The 16735-nt window shown below is 46.7% G+C and overlaps 1 protein-coding gene across 1 annotated transcript in view; it reads left to right on the top strand.

Annotated features, from left to right (window-relative positions):
* LOC119463381 (small subunit processome component 20 homolog) overlaps window positions 1–16735 on the top strand; it is an 83462-nt gene that overhangs the window by 42131 nt on the left and 24596 nt on the right. The window contains exons 42-46 of the mRNA XM_049655362.1: window positions 1704–1860; window positions 2350–2448; window positions 3530–3697; window positions 4405–4565; window positions 13385–13529. Coding sequence (XP_049511319.1) covers window positions 1704–1860; window positions 2350–2448; window positions 3530–3697; window positions 4405–4565; window positions 13385–13529 — 730 coding nt within the window. The remainder of the gene's footprint in view (window positions 1–1703; window positions 1861–2349; window positions 2449–3529; window positions 3698–4404; window positions 4566–13384; window positions 13530–16735) is intronic.

The following is a 16735-nucleotide window of genomic DNA, read 5'->3' as shown; positions in this document are numbered from 1 at the left end:
ACAGCAAGCAAAAGTTTCAAGGTCTCGCGGCGGTTTCTGATCGGCAGCGCGCGCCACGTGACTGTACGCGGCTCCGGATTGGTCTCCCGGGCGGTTTCCCTTAGCAACCGGCGGAGAGGCCGTCTGCTCGCCGCGCTGACGGCGCTGAGGAGCCGATTTCGCGTCTTTTCAACTCGTCGCGGCATGGTTTAGAGATCGTATCTCACTCATGATAACGGACCGGCGCTCGCTTGTTAGAGAAACGAAAAACGTTGTCAAGCTCGGCCCTTCTTAGCTTGGAGAACGGCTCTCGTCTGTTATCACGGGCCGGCGATTGTTCAAGAAGAAACGCAAGACTGCGCATCAATTTGGTGCTCGTAAGTCGAAGCCACCGATCTCTAAAACAAAGTTTGCTCCGGCGACTTCAGCAGTGACAATGACGGTGGCATGCAGCGCGACGCGGACGTTCAGCTGAGCACCTCAAGCACGGATGGAACATCGTCCGCGCGTATTGGCGAAACTGTTGAGGAACCCAGCCGAAAAAGATGCCATGCGGAAAAAGAAAGCTGCAAAAGCTCATCAGACCATCAGGTCAGATGGTCAAGCGATGCCGCATCGCAAAGGACACAAAGGACTATAACCCTGGTGCCTATTAAATTTTGACAACTTTGAACCTTGTTTTCTCAGTACAGTTTTTTTGGCATGTTGCTCAGCTCGTGGAGCAGATATCTTGGTAACTACTTTACACATTTTGATTGCGTTTGTTTTGTCAGACTCACTGAACTGTACTTTAGGGGATAGCGCTCTTCTTTTTTTATCCTAGTGTTTTAAGAATTCGTAGTAGGGTTCCTTGTTTGCAGTGTAAGCGTGCTCTCTGCAGTGGGACTGGAGAAATATAAACTACAAGTTTTAGTGTTGAAAAAAAATTATTTCGAGAACGCTATCCCCTTCTGCATACATTTGGCTGTGCATACAGTATTTAACAAACTTTTCACTTGATTTCGTAAATCCTCCAGTCCCTCTACGAGGTTCAAGAAAGAAATAATTTGTCTAGCAAAAAGTTTTCATGGTACCGCTTTGAAATTTTTATGAAAGCATCATAGAGCCATTCTTATTCTATGTACCAATTTTCATTGACATCCACCAAGAAACAAGAAAGTTGGTACCGAAAGCCGCGTCCCCCCTTAAGATGGTTTAGCACTGACTGATGGGGTGTGTTGGATGCGTTCAGTTTGCCCCAAGTGCAGCCAATATGACATAGCCGCTATTGGAATCGCCACTGCGAATCACCGTTGGGGTCGGGTGCACGCGTGATGACCAACCAAGTTAAAATTATTCGCCAAAGGCACTTTTTAGGAACAAAATAGCGAAAGTTTGGTCCCATAGAAATGTATGGCCACTGGCCAGTACCTTAGTTTTGAATCGAATTAACCGAAAATTCGAATTAACCGGGGTCGAATCAGCGGAAGCCTACACTGTACATTTTCGTTTGTCCAATAAGCCACCAGTTGATAGTCAGCGCTCGTGTCAATTCTTGTTTCTGGTGCTGTTTCCGTTATAAGATTGCTGTGCTGTTACCACTCCACTAAATGCCGACAGTCATGTTCACATGTCTATCAGAAGGGCCTGATATATGTTTTCATGGCCTTTTAAATCGTGCAGTCGATGACATGCTCTGTTAAACCTCCCGGTAGCTGAGTTGCCTTTTTTTTTTCTCTCTTCAGCGTATTCCTCAGGATCTGTGACTTCCTGAAGTCGCGTTCTCGAGATGTTCGGGAAGCGGCTCGGGGCACGCTGGTGAAAGTGATGTCATCGCTAGGCGCCCCTTACCTCAAGTACCTGTTTTCCCAAATGCGTGGGGTGCTCAAGAGAGGATACCAGGTGAGCATTGTTACGTGAACCTTGCATGGTCTGTTGCCGAGCCACGCGGTCGTCGTCGTACAGGTTTCTCTGTTGTCATTCTGGTTCAGCATATCTGTTCAAAGCAGTTTGCAACTTTGAGCTAAATAATTCTGTCCGGTGAAAATTTAGTTTCACCACTTGTTGTTTGCATCTTCAGGATCGTGAAAAATGTATTACAGCAGAACAGATTAAGAATTTTCAATTCTTCAGTGTGTTGCGCCAAGATTACGGAATGTGGACTGCATGCGAAAACTCTATAAATTGTGATGGTCAGATATAATTACATCTGTACGCTTGTCATTATTCTGGAGATGTGAGAAGTGCAGTGAAATTAAATTTTCGGTGGACAGAGTTAATTGGCACCTAAAGCGGGGCAAACAAGCCAGAAACTAAGCTAGAATGCAGAGATTCCGTTTTGTTACAACATGTGGTGTAGCGGATATAAACGTCTGATACTCCTCTGTGCAGATTCACGTGCTGACGTACACGGTACATGCCGTGCTCTCCTCTATGTCATCTGGACTTGTCAGTGGAGACTTGGATGCCTGCTTTGAAGACATCATTGAGGCAAGTGGCTTGCTCTTTTGCAATAAACAGGCATTTATGCTGCATTATCCAACTTTTGGGGGAGACCCGGGATAAAATGAAGTAAATTCTGGGGTGTTAAATGCCAAAGAACGATCCGATTATGAGGCATGTTGTAGTGGGGGACTCCGGACAAACTTTGACCACCTCGGTTTCTTTAATGTGTGTCCAAATCTAAGTGCACGAGCGCTTTTCCATTTCGCCCCCATAGAAATGTGGTTGCCGTGGCCGGGTTTGTACTACCTGCGACCTTGAGCCCAGCAGTGCAACACCACTAATCTACTGTGGCAGGTGAAAACTGAAAATTGGTGCTTGACATTACCTGCACGCACACTGAAAAAAAAAAAAAAAAAAGATATAAGAATGAAAGAAACCATCACTTTGGGAAGTCGTCGCATGAGAATAGTATTGAGAATTCTACAGTGAAGCTTCATTGGCATTTTGTAACTGGAGGTACTCCCTGAAAGTCCGCTTTTTGTAATCATGTAGGTTTATGCAACAGTTAAGCCAGAAAGCTCTCTATCGATAAACCCTGAAACCTGAAGCTGATGCTGCAGCCCGTGAAATGCTGCCTGCATTGGCATAAGCAATTGCGCCATTGCCTCCCCAGTTGCCTCCCCCAGCGCACTGTCTTGCTCCCCATGAGAGGTGCTGGAGGCCGCAGTCTTCTTGGGTAGGAGACACAAGAAAAACATGGAAGGGTTGATGGGAAAAGGTCATTTGGTATCTAACAAGAGAGAGAGAAAGAAGTTTCATAAAAAAAATCAAATAAAAGGTAGCCCGGTGGGTCTTCCAGCCAAATGCCTAGATTAGGTGTATTTTACTCGGCGGGTATAATAGCGAGCTGTCGTAGATGCCTTTCCGGTGGGCAGGGAGTCCATATCCAGTCAATATGAACTCCACCCACCAAGGCCTAAGGTATGCAGTCGATAAATGTTGGCACAGGTCCGGGGGAATCCTTTAAAGTTCGATTGCTGTGTCTTGGGTGTGAATGTCAGTGATGAATTCGTGATCCAGAAGGAGTCCTCGAAATCACCAAGCAGCACCTTTCCTCACGATGCAGGTCTGCCAGGCCGAGCTGTTTTCAGACATTGCCGAGGAGAAAGAAGTGGCCCAGATCGGCAGCAAGGTCAGGGAAGCCAAGGCCACCAAGAGCTTTGCCATCTACAACATCCTCGCCTCTGTGGCCTCCAGGGACACCCTGCGCCAGCTGACTCCGGCGCTCTTGGAGGTAGGTCCTGTCTGGCCATCGTTTTATCGGGCCTGTAGTTTCATGAATGCGAGTTGTTGTCCCGCAGCATTTGGTGTTAATGTTTGAGTTCGAATTTATTTCTCACAACACGCAAGGTCAGGTGATTCTATATTGTGTTTATGATTCGCTTATCTGTGTTTGTGTCCAAATTTTTTCCGCGACCTGGTTGAATTATCATTTTTAGAGCTAAGCTTTCTTTATAGAGTTGGTGGGGCTTTTACGCGGTGGTGGGTAGTTGGATTGGGTTTAGATGCATCTAAACCGAAAGGTTTAACCACAGCATCTAAACCGAAAGGTTTAGATATTGTGGTCGGTGGTGGGGCTCTGGAGAAGAGGTTACGGGCGGTGAAGAGGGGGAGAGGGGCAGTGCCGAGAGGAGGAATTAGAGGTAGTGACGACAGTCCGACTGGTTGGCGGCACAAGCGATGATGCCTTACGATGAGGGAGCGGCGCGCAGCCGATTGATTGGCGCAAGTGATTTCATTAGGCCATGGCAGGAGAGTGGATCCAGCACGCACCTGGGTGGCTAATGCACCAGTGCTGGGTCAGCTGGCTAATGCAGAGTGGATGCGAAAGCTTTGCTTACGCAATGTGTCTGTTCAGTCTGTCATGTCCAATGTATTTTTGTCTCGTTTTGTTCTCCAGTGCTCTTGCGAGCATGATTTTGCTCATTGTTGCTCCCACAGGTCCTGCTGTCCACGACGAGTCACAAGACTGTAAAGAAGTGTGATGATTGCCTGCACAACATTGTCATGGGTCTCTCCGCAAACAAAGGCTTACCTGTGGAGGACCTGCTCATCTACACGTATCAGACCATCAGCCAGCATGCTCCCAGCCTCCTTGAAAAGTGAGTTATTACTCCACACTTTGGTTGTGCTATGTGTTTGTTTTCTTCATTGTATACAATATCGCTACTAAATATGCGGTAGTTTCGTTTCGACTCGGTGTGCGTTGGCCGTGTGCCTTAAGAACAGCGTAGTCACTTGCCATGATCATGTCAATGGCGACCACGGTTTCGTCTGCAGTGGTTGTGGAGGGCAGTATGTAGTCTCGTTCTGACTCAGTGCAGTGTATGTGCAATGTCGCAAACATGGCGGAAGCTTTTGAGGATGAAGAGCAATTCAACTGCAGGCTGGCATCAAACCCACCGACTACATCGCGATGGACGGACAATCCTTTACCAACCAGCTCACTGGCGAACAACTTAATTGGGATGTATGCACGGTAGTGAAAAGCATACCTGATGAAGTGAAAGTGGGCAAGTACTGTATTTAGCAGAATCTAGTAACATTTTTTTCCGGGAAAATGACCTTGAAAATTGCCTGCACGTCACATTCGGATATGAAACCAAAACTGCATTTGTGTCGTTGGCAACAGCCACGGCAGTTGGTTACGCACACTGCACTTGCAACACAAGACCCCCTTTTGAAAAGTTCTTCTTTCAATAGAAAAACTCACTCATTGTGTGACAAGTCCACTGCAGCACATAGAATACAAGTTCTGAACAACGTGCACTACGGGTCCACCATCTAACACAAAAGTTCAAGAGAAAGACTGTTCTTCACAAGAAACAGCCAACTCTCAAGGTCAGATCTCCATATGGTAAACAGTTACTTATCAGTTCTCAGGTTATTTCATCCCAGATGAGAACAATGACGCATATCACCTACTTATTGGAGGACATCAATGCAGCTGCTGTTATGCAACTTCAAGGTAGTGAATATTTGTGCCTCTGCATGACAGGGCTTGGGAACCTAGGCCGTTCAGTCACCTTTACATTGCTGCAACAGAATAGAGATTGCATGTTCCTAGTCTCGCAATTCATTCCTTCTGAAGGCAGGAAGTATTTATGCCCTTCGTGAGTTGAGCTAGCATGCCACCTGAATGAGGCGCAGAATCTGCAACACACTCCCGCAAAATATGCTTTAAAATGTGGTGCAGATTGAAAACCCCATACGGGACACTTCGGCCATTCGCTCCCTTGTGGTAGATCAGCTGCAAGACTGCTCTGTGCCTGTTGCCATCGGTAGGTCACATCTGAGATTATTGCTCTCTGAGATTATTGCTGTCTCAGTTCTCCCCAGTTCTCAAGTGATATGGAAGGAAGTAGCGAAAATTCAGTGACCTTCAATGATTCTTTTGGCTCTGAACTTGTTCACTGAAACTTGAGCAGGCTCAACCCGCGGACTCCTCAGTTTTCTCAACAACTTCTCTGCACTGCTCTCGTCTGCTGTTTGCCGTTGGGCCTGCCGGAATACAGATGTCGCCACTACTTGCCACTACGCCATACAGACCACTATGCGAATCACCGATCACTATGATAGGAAAAAAAAAAAAAAAAAAACGCTTTTGTCGCAATTATGGGTTTGGTAAGCCAGAAAAGACCCAAGAACTAGGGGTGTGTGAATATTCGAAAAGTTCAAATACACATATCGAATATTATCAAATACAAAATGTTGGAATAATCGGTTGGATACGAATATTCGAATCAAATCGAATATATTGCTGGCTGTGCAGGGGCAAACACGGTTCTTAGCATTTGTTTCTATCTAATCTAATAATATCTGGGCGATTTTTGCTGAATTTTGTGATTTCGTGCTGCTGGCAAAATTTTGCCTGTAAAGCACACGTAGCCACTAAACGTCTAAACTCTGCGGGACAGCCAGCCTCTCAGTAGCACGGGGCACTGGTTTGTGGACAGCGAGGATGCACGTTCTTTTTTTTTCCTTTCTCTCTCTCTCTTTTTTCTTTTTTTTTCATCGCCACCCCAGTTCTGAGCTTATTGCTTGACAGCAATTGCTGTGCGATGAGTGACAACTGGAACAGGGTCAAATGCCTCCGAGTGTACGGGGCATTTGATGCGGTATAATAAGGCACAGGCTGGCGAGGACAGTTAGTGGGACTTTCCAAGTTAACATGAGCCAATTCACCATGTTTAGTTTAATGGCTTACTAGTTAAATTTTTCTAACATTAACGATGCAATTGCAATGTTCCAACATAAAAAATTATTATAAATTAACCCAACTTGCTAATAAGTGCATGTGCATATCATTATTCGATTCATATTCGAGAATGTTGAAATTCGCACGCCTCTAACAAGAACGAGTGACGGTAGCACCGCTGCCTCGAAGTTTGCGTGTCAGCTCGTCGCCGTGACGTCACCTATTTTGACGGCGTCTGCTGGGGCCTCGTTAATTGTTTGTCACTAAATATTGGCTACACAGCATCGTAAAGGAGCCTAGAAATGAATGCATGGCAAGTATGGGCAACATTTACTGAGCCAGCGCGGCCCAAATATGAAAAAAAGAAAAGTACTCTAAAATCGGTGACCTACATCGCTGGGGTTCCGGCGCGAAATTTCGAAAGAGGTACTTTCGACCATCCTTTTCTGTTTTAATAATCAACAGATTATCGTGAAATGAACTAAAATATAGTTTTCAAAGAATATTTTATCAGTCAAATGGATTTAACGTTTTACTTTAGTGTCCATTTAACCAACCCAGCCCGCACTTTTATTCATTGTGAGAACATATTTTTTTTGTTTTTTTAGCGCAAGGTTTGTTATTCAGCGTTTTCATCGATTCAAGGAATAAAGCGTAGGTTAATTATTGTGTCAAAGTACACGCTACTAGCAAAGCCTTGGTGATGTTAAGTTTGGGCAATTGAAGTTTTCCGGGAACATTTTTAGAAGTTTAATAGGATAAAGCGGCCCCGATAGTGTGCCCGGCTTGCAACTGCACATTGCCATCGAGGCGTAACATGGCCGATTCCCCCCTCCCCTCCTTCAGATGGCGGTGATGACCATATGGCCGTATACAAACCGAACATGACACATGCATTGTATACCAATAAGAGAAAATTATGTGGATGCAACGCACATCTTTGAATATACGTGAAGCGGATAATCAAATCCCATAAATGTGCCCATTTCATTCCCGTGCCTCCAGCGTAAAGGAAACTAATTCGAGCATGCATGTTCTCGCGCGCACCTGTGCTCCCTAATGTGACACGTGCGGCAATCATCTCAAAGAGCTAGTGGGCGTCGATGCAATAGAAGTATACATGCGATTGTGGCCTGATGTAAAGTCCCTTGGTTTTTCTGGTCCTTGTTAAGAGGAAGCTTTAGCTTGGGTGCTCCTATCTAAATACATGTAAAAGGAGAATTAGTTTTTCCTGGCAACCACTGCACCAACTTTCACGAGGTTTGTTGCATTTAAAAGAAAAGCTTAAAATCTAGTGACTGTTGGTTTCGAGTTTTTGATTTACGTCGTGAAATTTTCTATTAGGCAAAAATCGCAAGCGTTCATAAAACGAAACTATCAAGTTTACAATTCTGTAACTCAGCAATGAAAATTATATCACAGTTCGTTGCATTGCATCTAATAGTACATATAAAGCTGGCAAAATTGATATGTTATATATGAATCTGAAAAAAATTATTAATATGGAAATACCGCTTTTGCAGAACCCTTGTACTACACAATGTAACGAAACCACGTAAGATTTAAATTGACTTATCGAATTTGTCTGCTTTGAATGATCTAATGGATGCCGTTTACAGTACCGCGAGCTGCTCTTGATGCGGAGCAATTAAATTGTAAACTTCGTGCTTCTATCTTTTTCGAACTTTAGAATTTTTAAAAATTCTTTTAACAAAAGTCGGGCCCTAAATCGAAATTCCGCTTCCAACAGTCACTAGAATTTAACTTTCTCTCTCAAATTCAACAAATTTCAATAAAATCTGTCCAGGGGTTATCTAAGGTGTTTCTGCATTTTACATGTATTTGAATAATCCGCGTCGGAGTTGGGCCAGAGCTAAAGCTTCCTCATAAAAAGCAAAAGTATCTAGGGACTTCAGCCTGATGGTTATAGAGTAGTGGGGCTGCTGTGCTGAGCAGACCGAGGTGCGATCACACCATCGGGCCCGTAATTCATTTTTTAAGGTGAAAGCCTTAGATCTCTGCTTCAAGGTCGCGTTGTGAGGTAGAGAAAGTCAGAAGCGAAGGAAGGCTAGAAGCAAAGCATGTCCAGCTGTGTGTAAGATTAATGATTAGCTTAATTAAAGATTAAAGTAAATAATCATTGATTAGTGATTAGATTAAGGTGGATGAAGGAGGATTAAGGTGTAGTATTTGGGTGGATTAAGGTCAATTAAAATGGATGAAAGAGGATTAGGGTGGATTAAGGTGAATTACAGTAGGCTTTAGCCTTCGTGTCTCTTAGGCGATAGCTAAGGACACCTGGGAATTTCTTTTTTCTTTTTTTAAGTACGAGCTATTCGGCAACACAGCAGCACCACCCAGCAGCGACGGTCAGGAGAGTGCAGAGCGGTTCGTAAAGAAAGCTTCACTTCGAAAGTGGAAATATGTCTGAAACCACGGCCGTGGTTTGTACACGGTGCTCATGCCACACCCCCTAGAACCATGACGGCAGTGGATGCAGCAGAACGCTTCCCTGCCGGCACCGCAGAGCCGACTGAGTGCAGCGTGGCGGTGCATCCACTCGGCTTCGTCACTTTTGCAATCAAACGCAGTGCGCGTCACCGCAAGTCACCACAACGGTGACTGCGCCTGGAGTGTCCGAATTGTGATTTCACTGCGTATCGCAATGAAATGCCTTGTTCCGATCAATAGACAGTTTTAGCAGAGCGTTGACGGTCCGCCTTGCTAGGAGGAGTATGTTCGTTACGATTTGCGCACAGCTGCTAAGCGGGAACGACAGCGCACGTGCATAAAAAGATTAGTAGTGCGAATATATGAGGAGAGACATGAGAGCGATCAGTGCTCACTCTGGCTGCGGAACGTAGAACATACTGGGTGTTCCAGCGAACATTTTCAAACATTTTTTAAAGGGTGCCTGTGGCAGATACCACAATTCAAGTTCGTGAGCTGGTCTGCTTGAAGAGGCGGACATTACTTGCACAAGAAAAAAGATGAAATGCATAATCGACTAATTAACAAAAAATTAGTAAGTGTAACTAATTATCCCATTATGGCCCATATTGCAGTTTACAAATTGTAGTCGTGGAGTTTGCAAGGCACTTGGAACAACTTCTCAAGATGACACCAGTTTGGAGATAGTATTAGTACTGAACTTTGCAGAGAAATGCATTGGCGTTCCAGGTATGCTTTCTTAAGAAACCATCATTTTATGCATTGAAGCACGAAAGTAACCGGAACGCCAATGCATTTCTCCGCAAAGTTCGGGAACTAGTATCTCGAAACTGGTGTCATCCTGAGTATTCGTTCCAAGTGGATCCGCTTCGCGAACTACATGGCTAAAATTTAAATTGCAATATCCACCGTAAGGTGATTAGTTAAAAATATAATTAGTGAACTTTTGGTTAATTAATGCACTATCCAATAAAATTGTTGTGTGCACGTAATGTCCGCCTCTTCGAGTAGACCAGCTCACGAGCTAGAATTGTGCTATCTGCCACAGGCAACCTTTAAAAAAAAATCACCAGCCCTTCCCCTGTCGAGAAAATGAGGGTAAGCGAAGCTTGTCGTGTGTGTATCTGACCTTCGTGGTGATTTTCTTTCGTTCTCTCTCTCTTTATTTCTCTTTCTCTCTTGCTCTTTTTGTCCATGGTGTGTGCCATTGAGCTTGGACCCTTTCTGCACTATCGCCAGGATCGGCCCACTTTTCAGCTTGACACTACCACCACCGCCGACGCTTGTGAGCCTGTAAAGCTTCGCTTAAAAATTCTGAAAGTGTTCGCTGAAAAAATCTGCCAATGTACTGCCTGAATCAAGCCGCTCGCAAGGTAATCATTAAACCATGAGCTACGCTGTTATCAACTATATAAGCGCGATCGATAAAGAGCAGTCCGTTTAGTTCCTTGCTTGCTATTTTTTTTTTTTTATCCAGGCTCATGCGACGGTTGTTGCGGCTCGAGGTGTCGTTTGGGCAAGGAATCCACCAAGCCCATCGATGAATACATCCAATAGTAGGAAATAGGAAACTGATTTAATTTACATTATGTACACTGGCCCCTGGCACAGAAGCCCACTCCATCAGGAGCATATTCAACGTCCGAGTTCGTGGCAGATCACGTCAACACCACTCCACACACTGCACCACCGGTCTCTGCCGGTGGTGCAAAGGGACACTAAAGAGAAACAGGAAGTTAAGCTGGAATAAAAGAGGGACCTTCAGGAATTCATGCAGTTTTTGTTGGGTGCAAAAATATGAGTTATTAGCGGAGAAATTCGTAAACAAAGACCAAATATCTCTTCCTCAATTTCTCTGACCCCAGATTTGGCGCTGAAGCAGTGTCGTCACAGATTTCATTGCTCTCAGCGAATCAGAATGCGCCATGATACGTCACCTCTTGCGTAAACGGCCGAGGCGCTGGCTGCATCATGGCTGCATGGCCGCTGCGTTTGCGTTCGCCGCGATGGATACCGTTGCTGCCGCTGAACCTTGCAACGAAGAGCTCGCTGGGGAAGCAGGACTGCATTTCAACAATATTCTGTGAAACGGAGCGCGAAATGATCCTCCGTGCTCGAGCGGTAGGTGTTTCCGCGTGCGATGGCGGTGAGCCTTCGGCTGCGCCGGCGGAAAGCAGAGCTTCGTTTTCGTCGACGGAAGGCGTGTGTCCGGTCCGCCAGGCGACGATGTTCCCGACAGAACAAGCGTAGAAAGTTGCGCACGTACTCGGTATGGTTATTTCGTGGCTTTATTTAATGACATTCAGCACTCACCGAGCCGCCAGTTTTCTGCTGCAGGGGCACCGGTAGGGGGTTTAATGAAGGCCGCATTGAGGGAACAGCTGCTCGGGAAAGGACTGGCCTCTGGGGCACGCCAAGATACTTTCCCAGGGCAGGATTATACACATAATCCGAGGGCTAGAAATGCAGAGAGCGCACCATCGGTTTCTCTGGCTCTTTTGCCGTTTTATCTTCGGCAGAGCACTGAGCCATTGCGAACGCCGGGGAGCTGGGGCTCACCGCGCGGCACCACATGAAAGGACACAATCGAGTCAACACTGGGCCTCTTCGATTATTCGTTCCTGACAGTCCCGGACTGCCCGATACGGTGCTTTCAGCCAATGAGCGTTGCGTATGCAGCCTTTCTGACAGTCCGGGACTGTCAGAAACGGATAATCGAAGAGGCCCACTGCCGCTGCCCCTGAGCAAGCGCCTTGGGCCATTTATACAGCCCTCAACAATACACGCAAGAGGCATTTTCTGGCTGTTTCCCGCGAAGTCAACGTTTTTTGGAGCCACGCAACCAAAACTAGCGGAACAGGCGCGCGCGATGATGCATGGACCAAAAACGACAGCATCGGATGTATCGCCATGCCATTTTTTTTCTTATTTAATTTTGCGCTAAACTTGCACTTCCTCGCTTGAAACGGTTTAAAAAGTTGGCAAATGCTGTTTATGTACGTTTAAGATGTATTTCATTTTGCGTTTTATTAAATCGCTCTCGACCAATCACGACCGGCCTGCGTTTGTAATCTCCGACGTCACGAACGTGTAGTGCGGGAAATTCGAAGGGGCGTCAGCACATATCCTTCAGTTTTTCGCTATTTTCTCGCTTATTAAACGTCTGTTCGCCGTAAGAATGGTATGAATGTGATTGTGATAGGATAATCTACCATTAAAGCTCAACTTCCGGTTTCTCTTTAGTGTCCCTTTAATCCCTTCGTCTTCCCTAGGAGACTCGACTGGGGAATCTGCTGACCTTGGTGCGGGCCAACCAGAGGGGTTGTGTTGTTCACCCAACTCCCCCTCTACTGTTGTATCCTCGCCTTTGCTGCCGCTGCGTGGTCATCTGGGAAACCGAGATCGTTGTCGTTCCCACGGTAGTAATTCCTCGAAGTTGGCCTCTCGCCTCAATCCGGTTAACTCGTCATGGCCAGTGTCGGGCGCTGTCGCCGTCACTGCGACGCTGATGAAAGGCGCTGCCTCGGGGCAACATCCAAAGGTGCGCACTCCCGATTTGGGACGCTCGTCTGCCCGCCACCGCCGGTGTCGACCACTGTCGCCGTCTGGTCGCATTTCCTAGTAGCTATCTCACTTTTTTTTTTTTTTTTCTGTTTCAAGAAGGGCTTGCTGCCTGCGCGTACATCCAGTTAACTTTGAACCAAATCGCAACGCAGACCCCCCTTCCCCGCACGCGGTAACGGTTTTGCAGCGATGAGCGCAGCTGCGCTTGCAAAAAAAAAAAAAGTCAAATAGCGTTGGTAACCAACAGACGCTACGCGTCACCTATGAGCGAGACGCGGGCGGCGTTAACGTTGGTTCGCGCAACAAGTGTCTCGCAGCTGCTGGCGTCGCCTTGCGCGGTCTCCTCCACAGGTGTCGCGACGATTGGCTGGCGTCGAAATCTCGACTCGTTTTCGCTCGCGTCTTGTTTCTGTAACATGAACGCCGCGCGCGCGCGCATGCGCCGCGGCTGGTTAACTAACGAGGTTTTTTTTTTTTTCTCCCCCGCTTTATTTGTGTGTGCGTGCAGTCAATGCGGTGTACCGCGTTGCCTTGTCGGACGTGGGTTGGGCGCGCGACGCTTCGGTGATTTACAGGAAGAAGTTAGCGAACGACTTCGTTCGTGTGCTGTTGATGAGAGTTTCACGAGTTTGCGACTCCGTGGTTTTCCGACGCTCGCTCGACGATGAGTTCTGAAGACGGCGCGACGCCTTCGACGTCGTTTTGCAGGCCCCGCGAGCCCGTGCCGGAACCGCGGTTGCTCGAGGAGAAGTCGGACGTGTACCTGGTGCCGCAGGAACCGGCTCGCAGCGGTATGCCCGTGCGTACCAGCAAGACCGCCAACGGCCACGTGATGGTCGAATTCGGCCTCAAGGTATGTGAAAACATTGCTCAGGAGTATACTTCAGTTTGGGCAAGTTGGAACGCGTTGGTCCTGCGCGTACGTGTTTCTGGTTGTCGGCCCGCGTTTTTAGCGCTTTATAAGCGTTCGGAATCGCGCGCGTCTTTTGTCTCAACCTGTGTTAAACGCGAGAAGAGCGTTTTGCGTTCAAGTTCTCTCTCGTGTTTTTAACATACCGGCCGGAAAGGTTGCGGGCGGGTGTTCCTTTGCGGGGGTATAATTGCGGAATGCAGTCGATCAAACCGAAAGAAATGTAAGTGTTTGGCGTGCTTGAAATTCGGCGGCTGAGCGCACCACGTCGGTTCGTTTCGCCGTGCCCGGCGAAGTGCGCTGGCAGCTACGCGAAATTCGCGCTTCTTGCGGCGGCGTTTGCGTCGTTCACGTGGCCCTGCCGCCGCATCTCCGTAGAGATCGTAAACAAGGCGTCAGTTGACAGGTGCAACGCGTGCTCGGCGGCCCCCGGCTGAGGTTTAATTTTTGCGAGAGTCGAATGGCGGCCCCTGATTGGTGGGACGCGCGGTGCGGGCGTGTGATTGCGATCGCCCAGTAGCCGAGCCAAGCCTAGCATGCCCGCTCAAGAAAGTCGCGCGTGCCGTTCGGCGGCGTTATAAGTGGCCCTAGAGTAAATTGTGTATACATTGCACGAATAATGTATAGCCCGGTCACGCGGCGCACTTTAGGGTCACGATTGAGCCGGGTTCGGGATCGACCTTCACGACTGGCACCCTTGCGCGAGCTCCGTTAATTGCGATCGTTAAGTGCCCCGTGTGAAACGGCTTTACGACACTCTACAGCCAGTGTCTTAACATTTCACCACTGTAAAAGGTCGAGCGCAGGTTTTGTAAACGGTTATTTCTTACGCCCTTTCTCGTCACCGAAGCGGAAGCTGCTGCGTCGTTATCGGTTATCCTGCGCGACGGCGGAAAAGAACAATACAAAAAGCTCGTCATATACCGACCCCCCCCACGCCGTGCGTAATTGCATGCAAACCACCTGTTCCTAGTTGAAGCATAGCCAGACAGCGAGAAATGTGCGACTGCGTGATGGAAGTCTATGTGATGTCAAGTGCTGGCAGATGCGGAAACACGAATATTGTGCGTTTTTCGTTTGTCATCTAAAGAAGTGTTTGCTGGACGGTGTATAGTTGGCTCACGTGCACGGGTGATATAATTCGAATACGTTCGCTCAGAAACACAAGCATGAGTGTGTTCCTTTCTATGTGAATGTATTAGTTTGCGTTGTCTTCCCTGATTGTCTGTTTTTGCGTGGGTTTCAGCCCAGCTGCAACTATAATAAAACATAAAAGGGGCTAGCAAATCAACTTTTTCGTGACCCTCTGGATGGTGTTTTTTTTTTTTTCTTCAACGATGGCATAGTAGCAAAGGCATAGTAGCAAAAGCATAATAACAAAAATAATGATAAAAATGTATGTATCGCCGCATCATGCAGGAAGTAATTACTGTTCTAATGGTACCCGTGTACTTGGATTTAGGTGCACGATGAAGAGCCCCAGGTGGTCCAAATTATTGCGGAGTCCCCCACTATGGCGTGCCTTTCATTTCATTTCATTTTTTTCTTATGGTGTTCACCTTTTATGTCCCTCCCCCACCCTTTCCCTGTGCACGCACACCATGTGTGCGGTTGAATAAAGGAAAAAAAATGGAAATCTGAAGGAACGTTTCAGGTTAAATAGTGTTAATGTTTTTTTTTTTTTCAACATAATCACTGAAAGAATTTAAGCAGACAAAAAAAAAAAGTTGCAGTGGGAAGTGTATAATTGGCTACAACAGTTTATGGGACATAGGTTCCACCAGAGATTGTGAATTTCTGCTCTGTTAAGAACGGTGCTTCTAATTTAATGACCGCTGTTTAGGTCGCGAAAACTACTAGAGATTGAAATGTTTGAATTGTTCTTTCACAAATGTCGTGTCCCCAAACTTTTGTGGCCAACTGTACCACATGCATAGTTCTTGTGCACTCTTTGATGTTGCGCTGTGCTGTACAAAAAGTCTACAAGACGTGGATTTGGTGCAGAATTTAAATATCTTCACTGTCTCCCAGGCTTGAATCCAACCTTGCATTGCATTAGTTCAACATGCCATTGCTGGTTAACCACACCTCAATTCCACCAGACTGTGCGAAAACTGTAGGTGCATATCAGGCAAAACGTAGTAGCAACAACCGAAAAAATAGTGACTCATTTGTCCGGTTGGGTTGGTTCAAGTTTTCAGCCGTCACTTAGGTAATATCATTGTATGTTTTCGTTGAGTTAGTTATCACTTGGTGTATTCCTGCCAACTCCCAAATTTTACAGCGATGGTGGTCAGCATTTTTTGTGTGTGCATCTGTTAGCAAAAATGTGGGCCGATCCCGGCGGCAGTGCAGGACACGAGCTATGGCTCATATCCGCGAAAAGTGCACATGTTCTTTGAAATCGCGCGTACAACATTTAGAACAGCATTCTTCTTAATAAAGAACGAGCACAAAACAAGCATCCGAACCACATAATTGATGAGGCACTCCTGATAACGCGAAGCACGTAGCACTCCCTGCATACATTTCCCGGTAAAGAATACTGTTGCGCAAGCTGCCGTCGCAGCTCGCGCAAGATCTCGGTGATACGAATCTCGCGGGGTCGCGGGAAATATTCGTATCACCCGAAATTAGTATCATCAAAACACAATATCGAGAAAACTGAATTAATTATTACCAGAAAAGATTTCTAATAGTGGAACCCATTGATACCTTCCTCGCTGCTGCGTTTTCCCGGCTGCTACGTTGCGTTTTCGCGGTCCCGATCTAAATCCCATTGACTTGCATGTATAGTCGAATCTAGATAATTCGAACTCGAAGGGGCCCAAAAATTTGTTCGAATTAAAAGAAGGACTTAAAAAAATGTCACAGTTTCGCCCTAAGGGCGAAGCAATGAATGCGATAGCAACACAGCAATGTGACACGAAGTAAGGTGAGCGGCTTTGGTAGCAATATGAATTGTAGTAAACATGAGCTGATTAAGTAAGCAGGTGTGCTGCGGCGTAAGTAGACCGACATGAAGAGAGACTCGATGACCACGAGAAGGCGCGTGTGAAACGGTGGTGTTGATGAGAAGCGCTTCCCGTGGGCAGCGCGTGCGAAGGGACACACCTGTAGCTCTGCACTGCCGATCCGGGCAGCATTGC

This window comes from Dermacentor silvarum, chromosome 9 (assembly GCF_013339745.2).
Source record: "Dermacentor silvarum isolate Dsil-2018 chromosome 9, BIME_Dsil_1.4, whole genome shotgun sequence".
Classification (NCBI taxonomy): Eukaryota; Metazoa; Arthropoda; class Arachnida; order Ixodida; family Ixodidae; genus Dermacentor; species Dermacentor silvarum.
The sequence above is the reverse complement of the archived record's forward strand: the minus strand, read 5'-3'. Positions and strand labels throughout refer to the sequence as shown.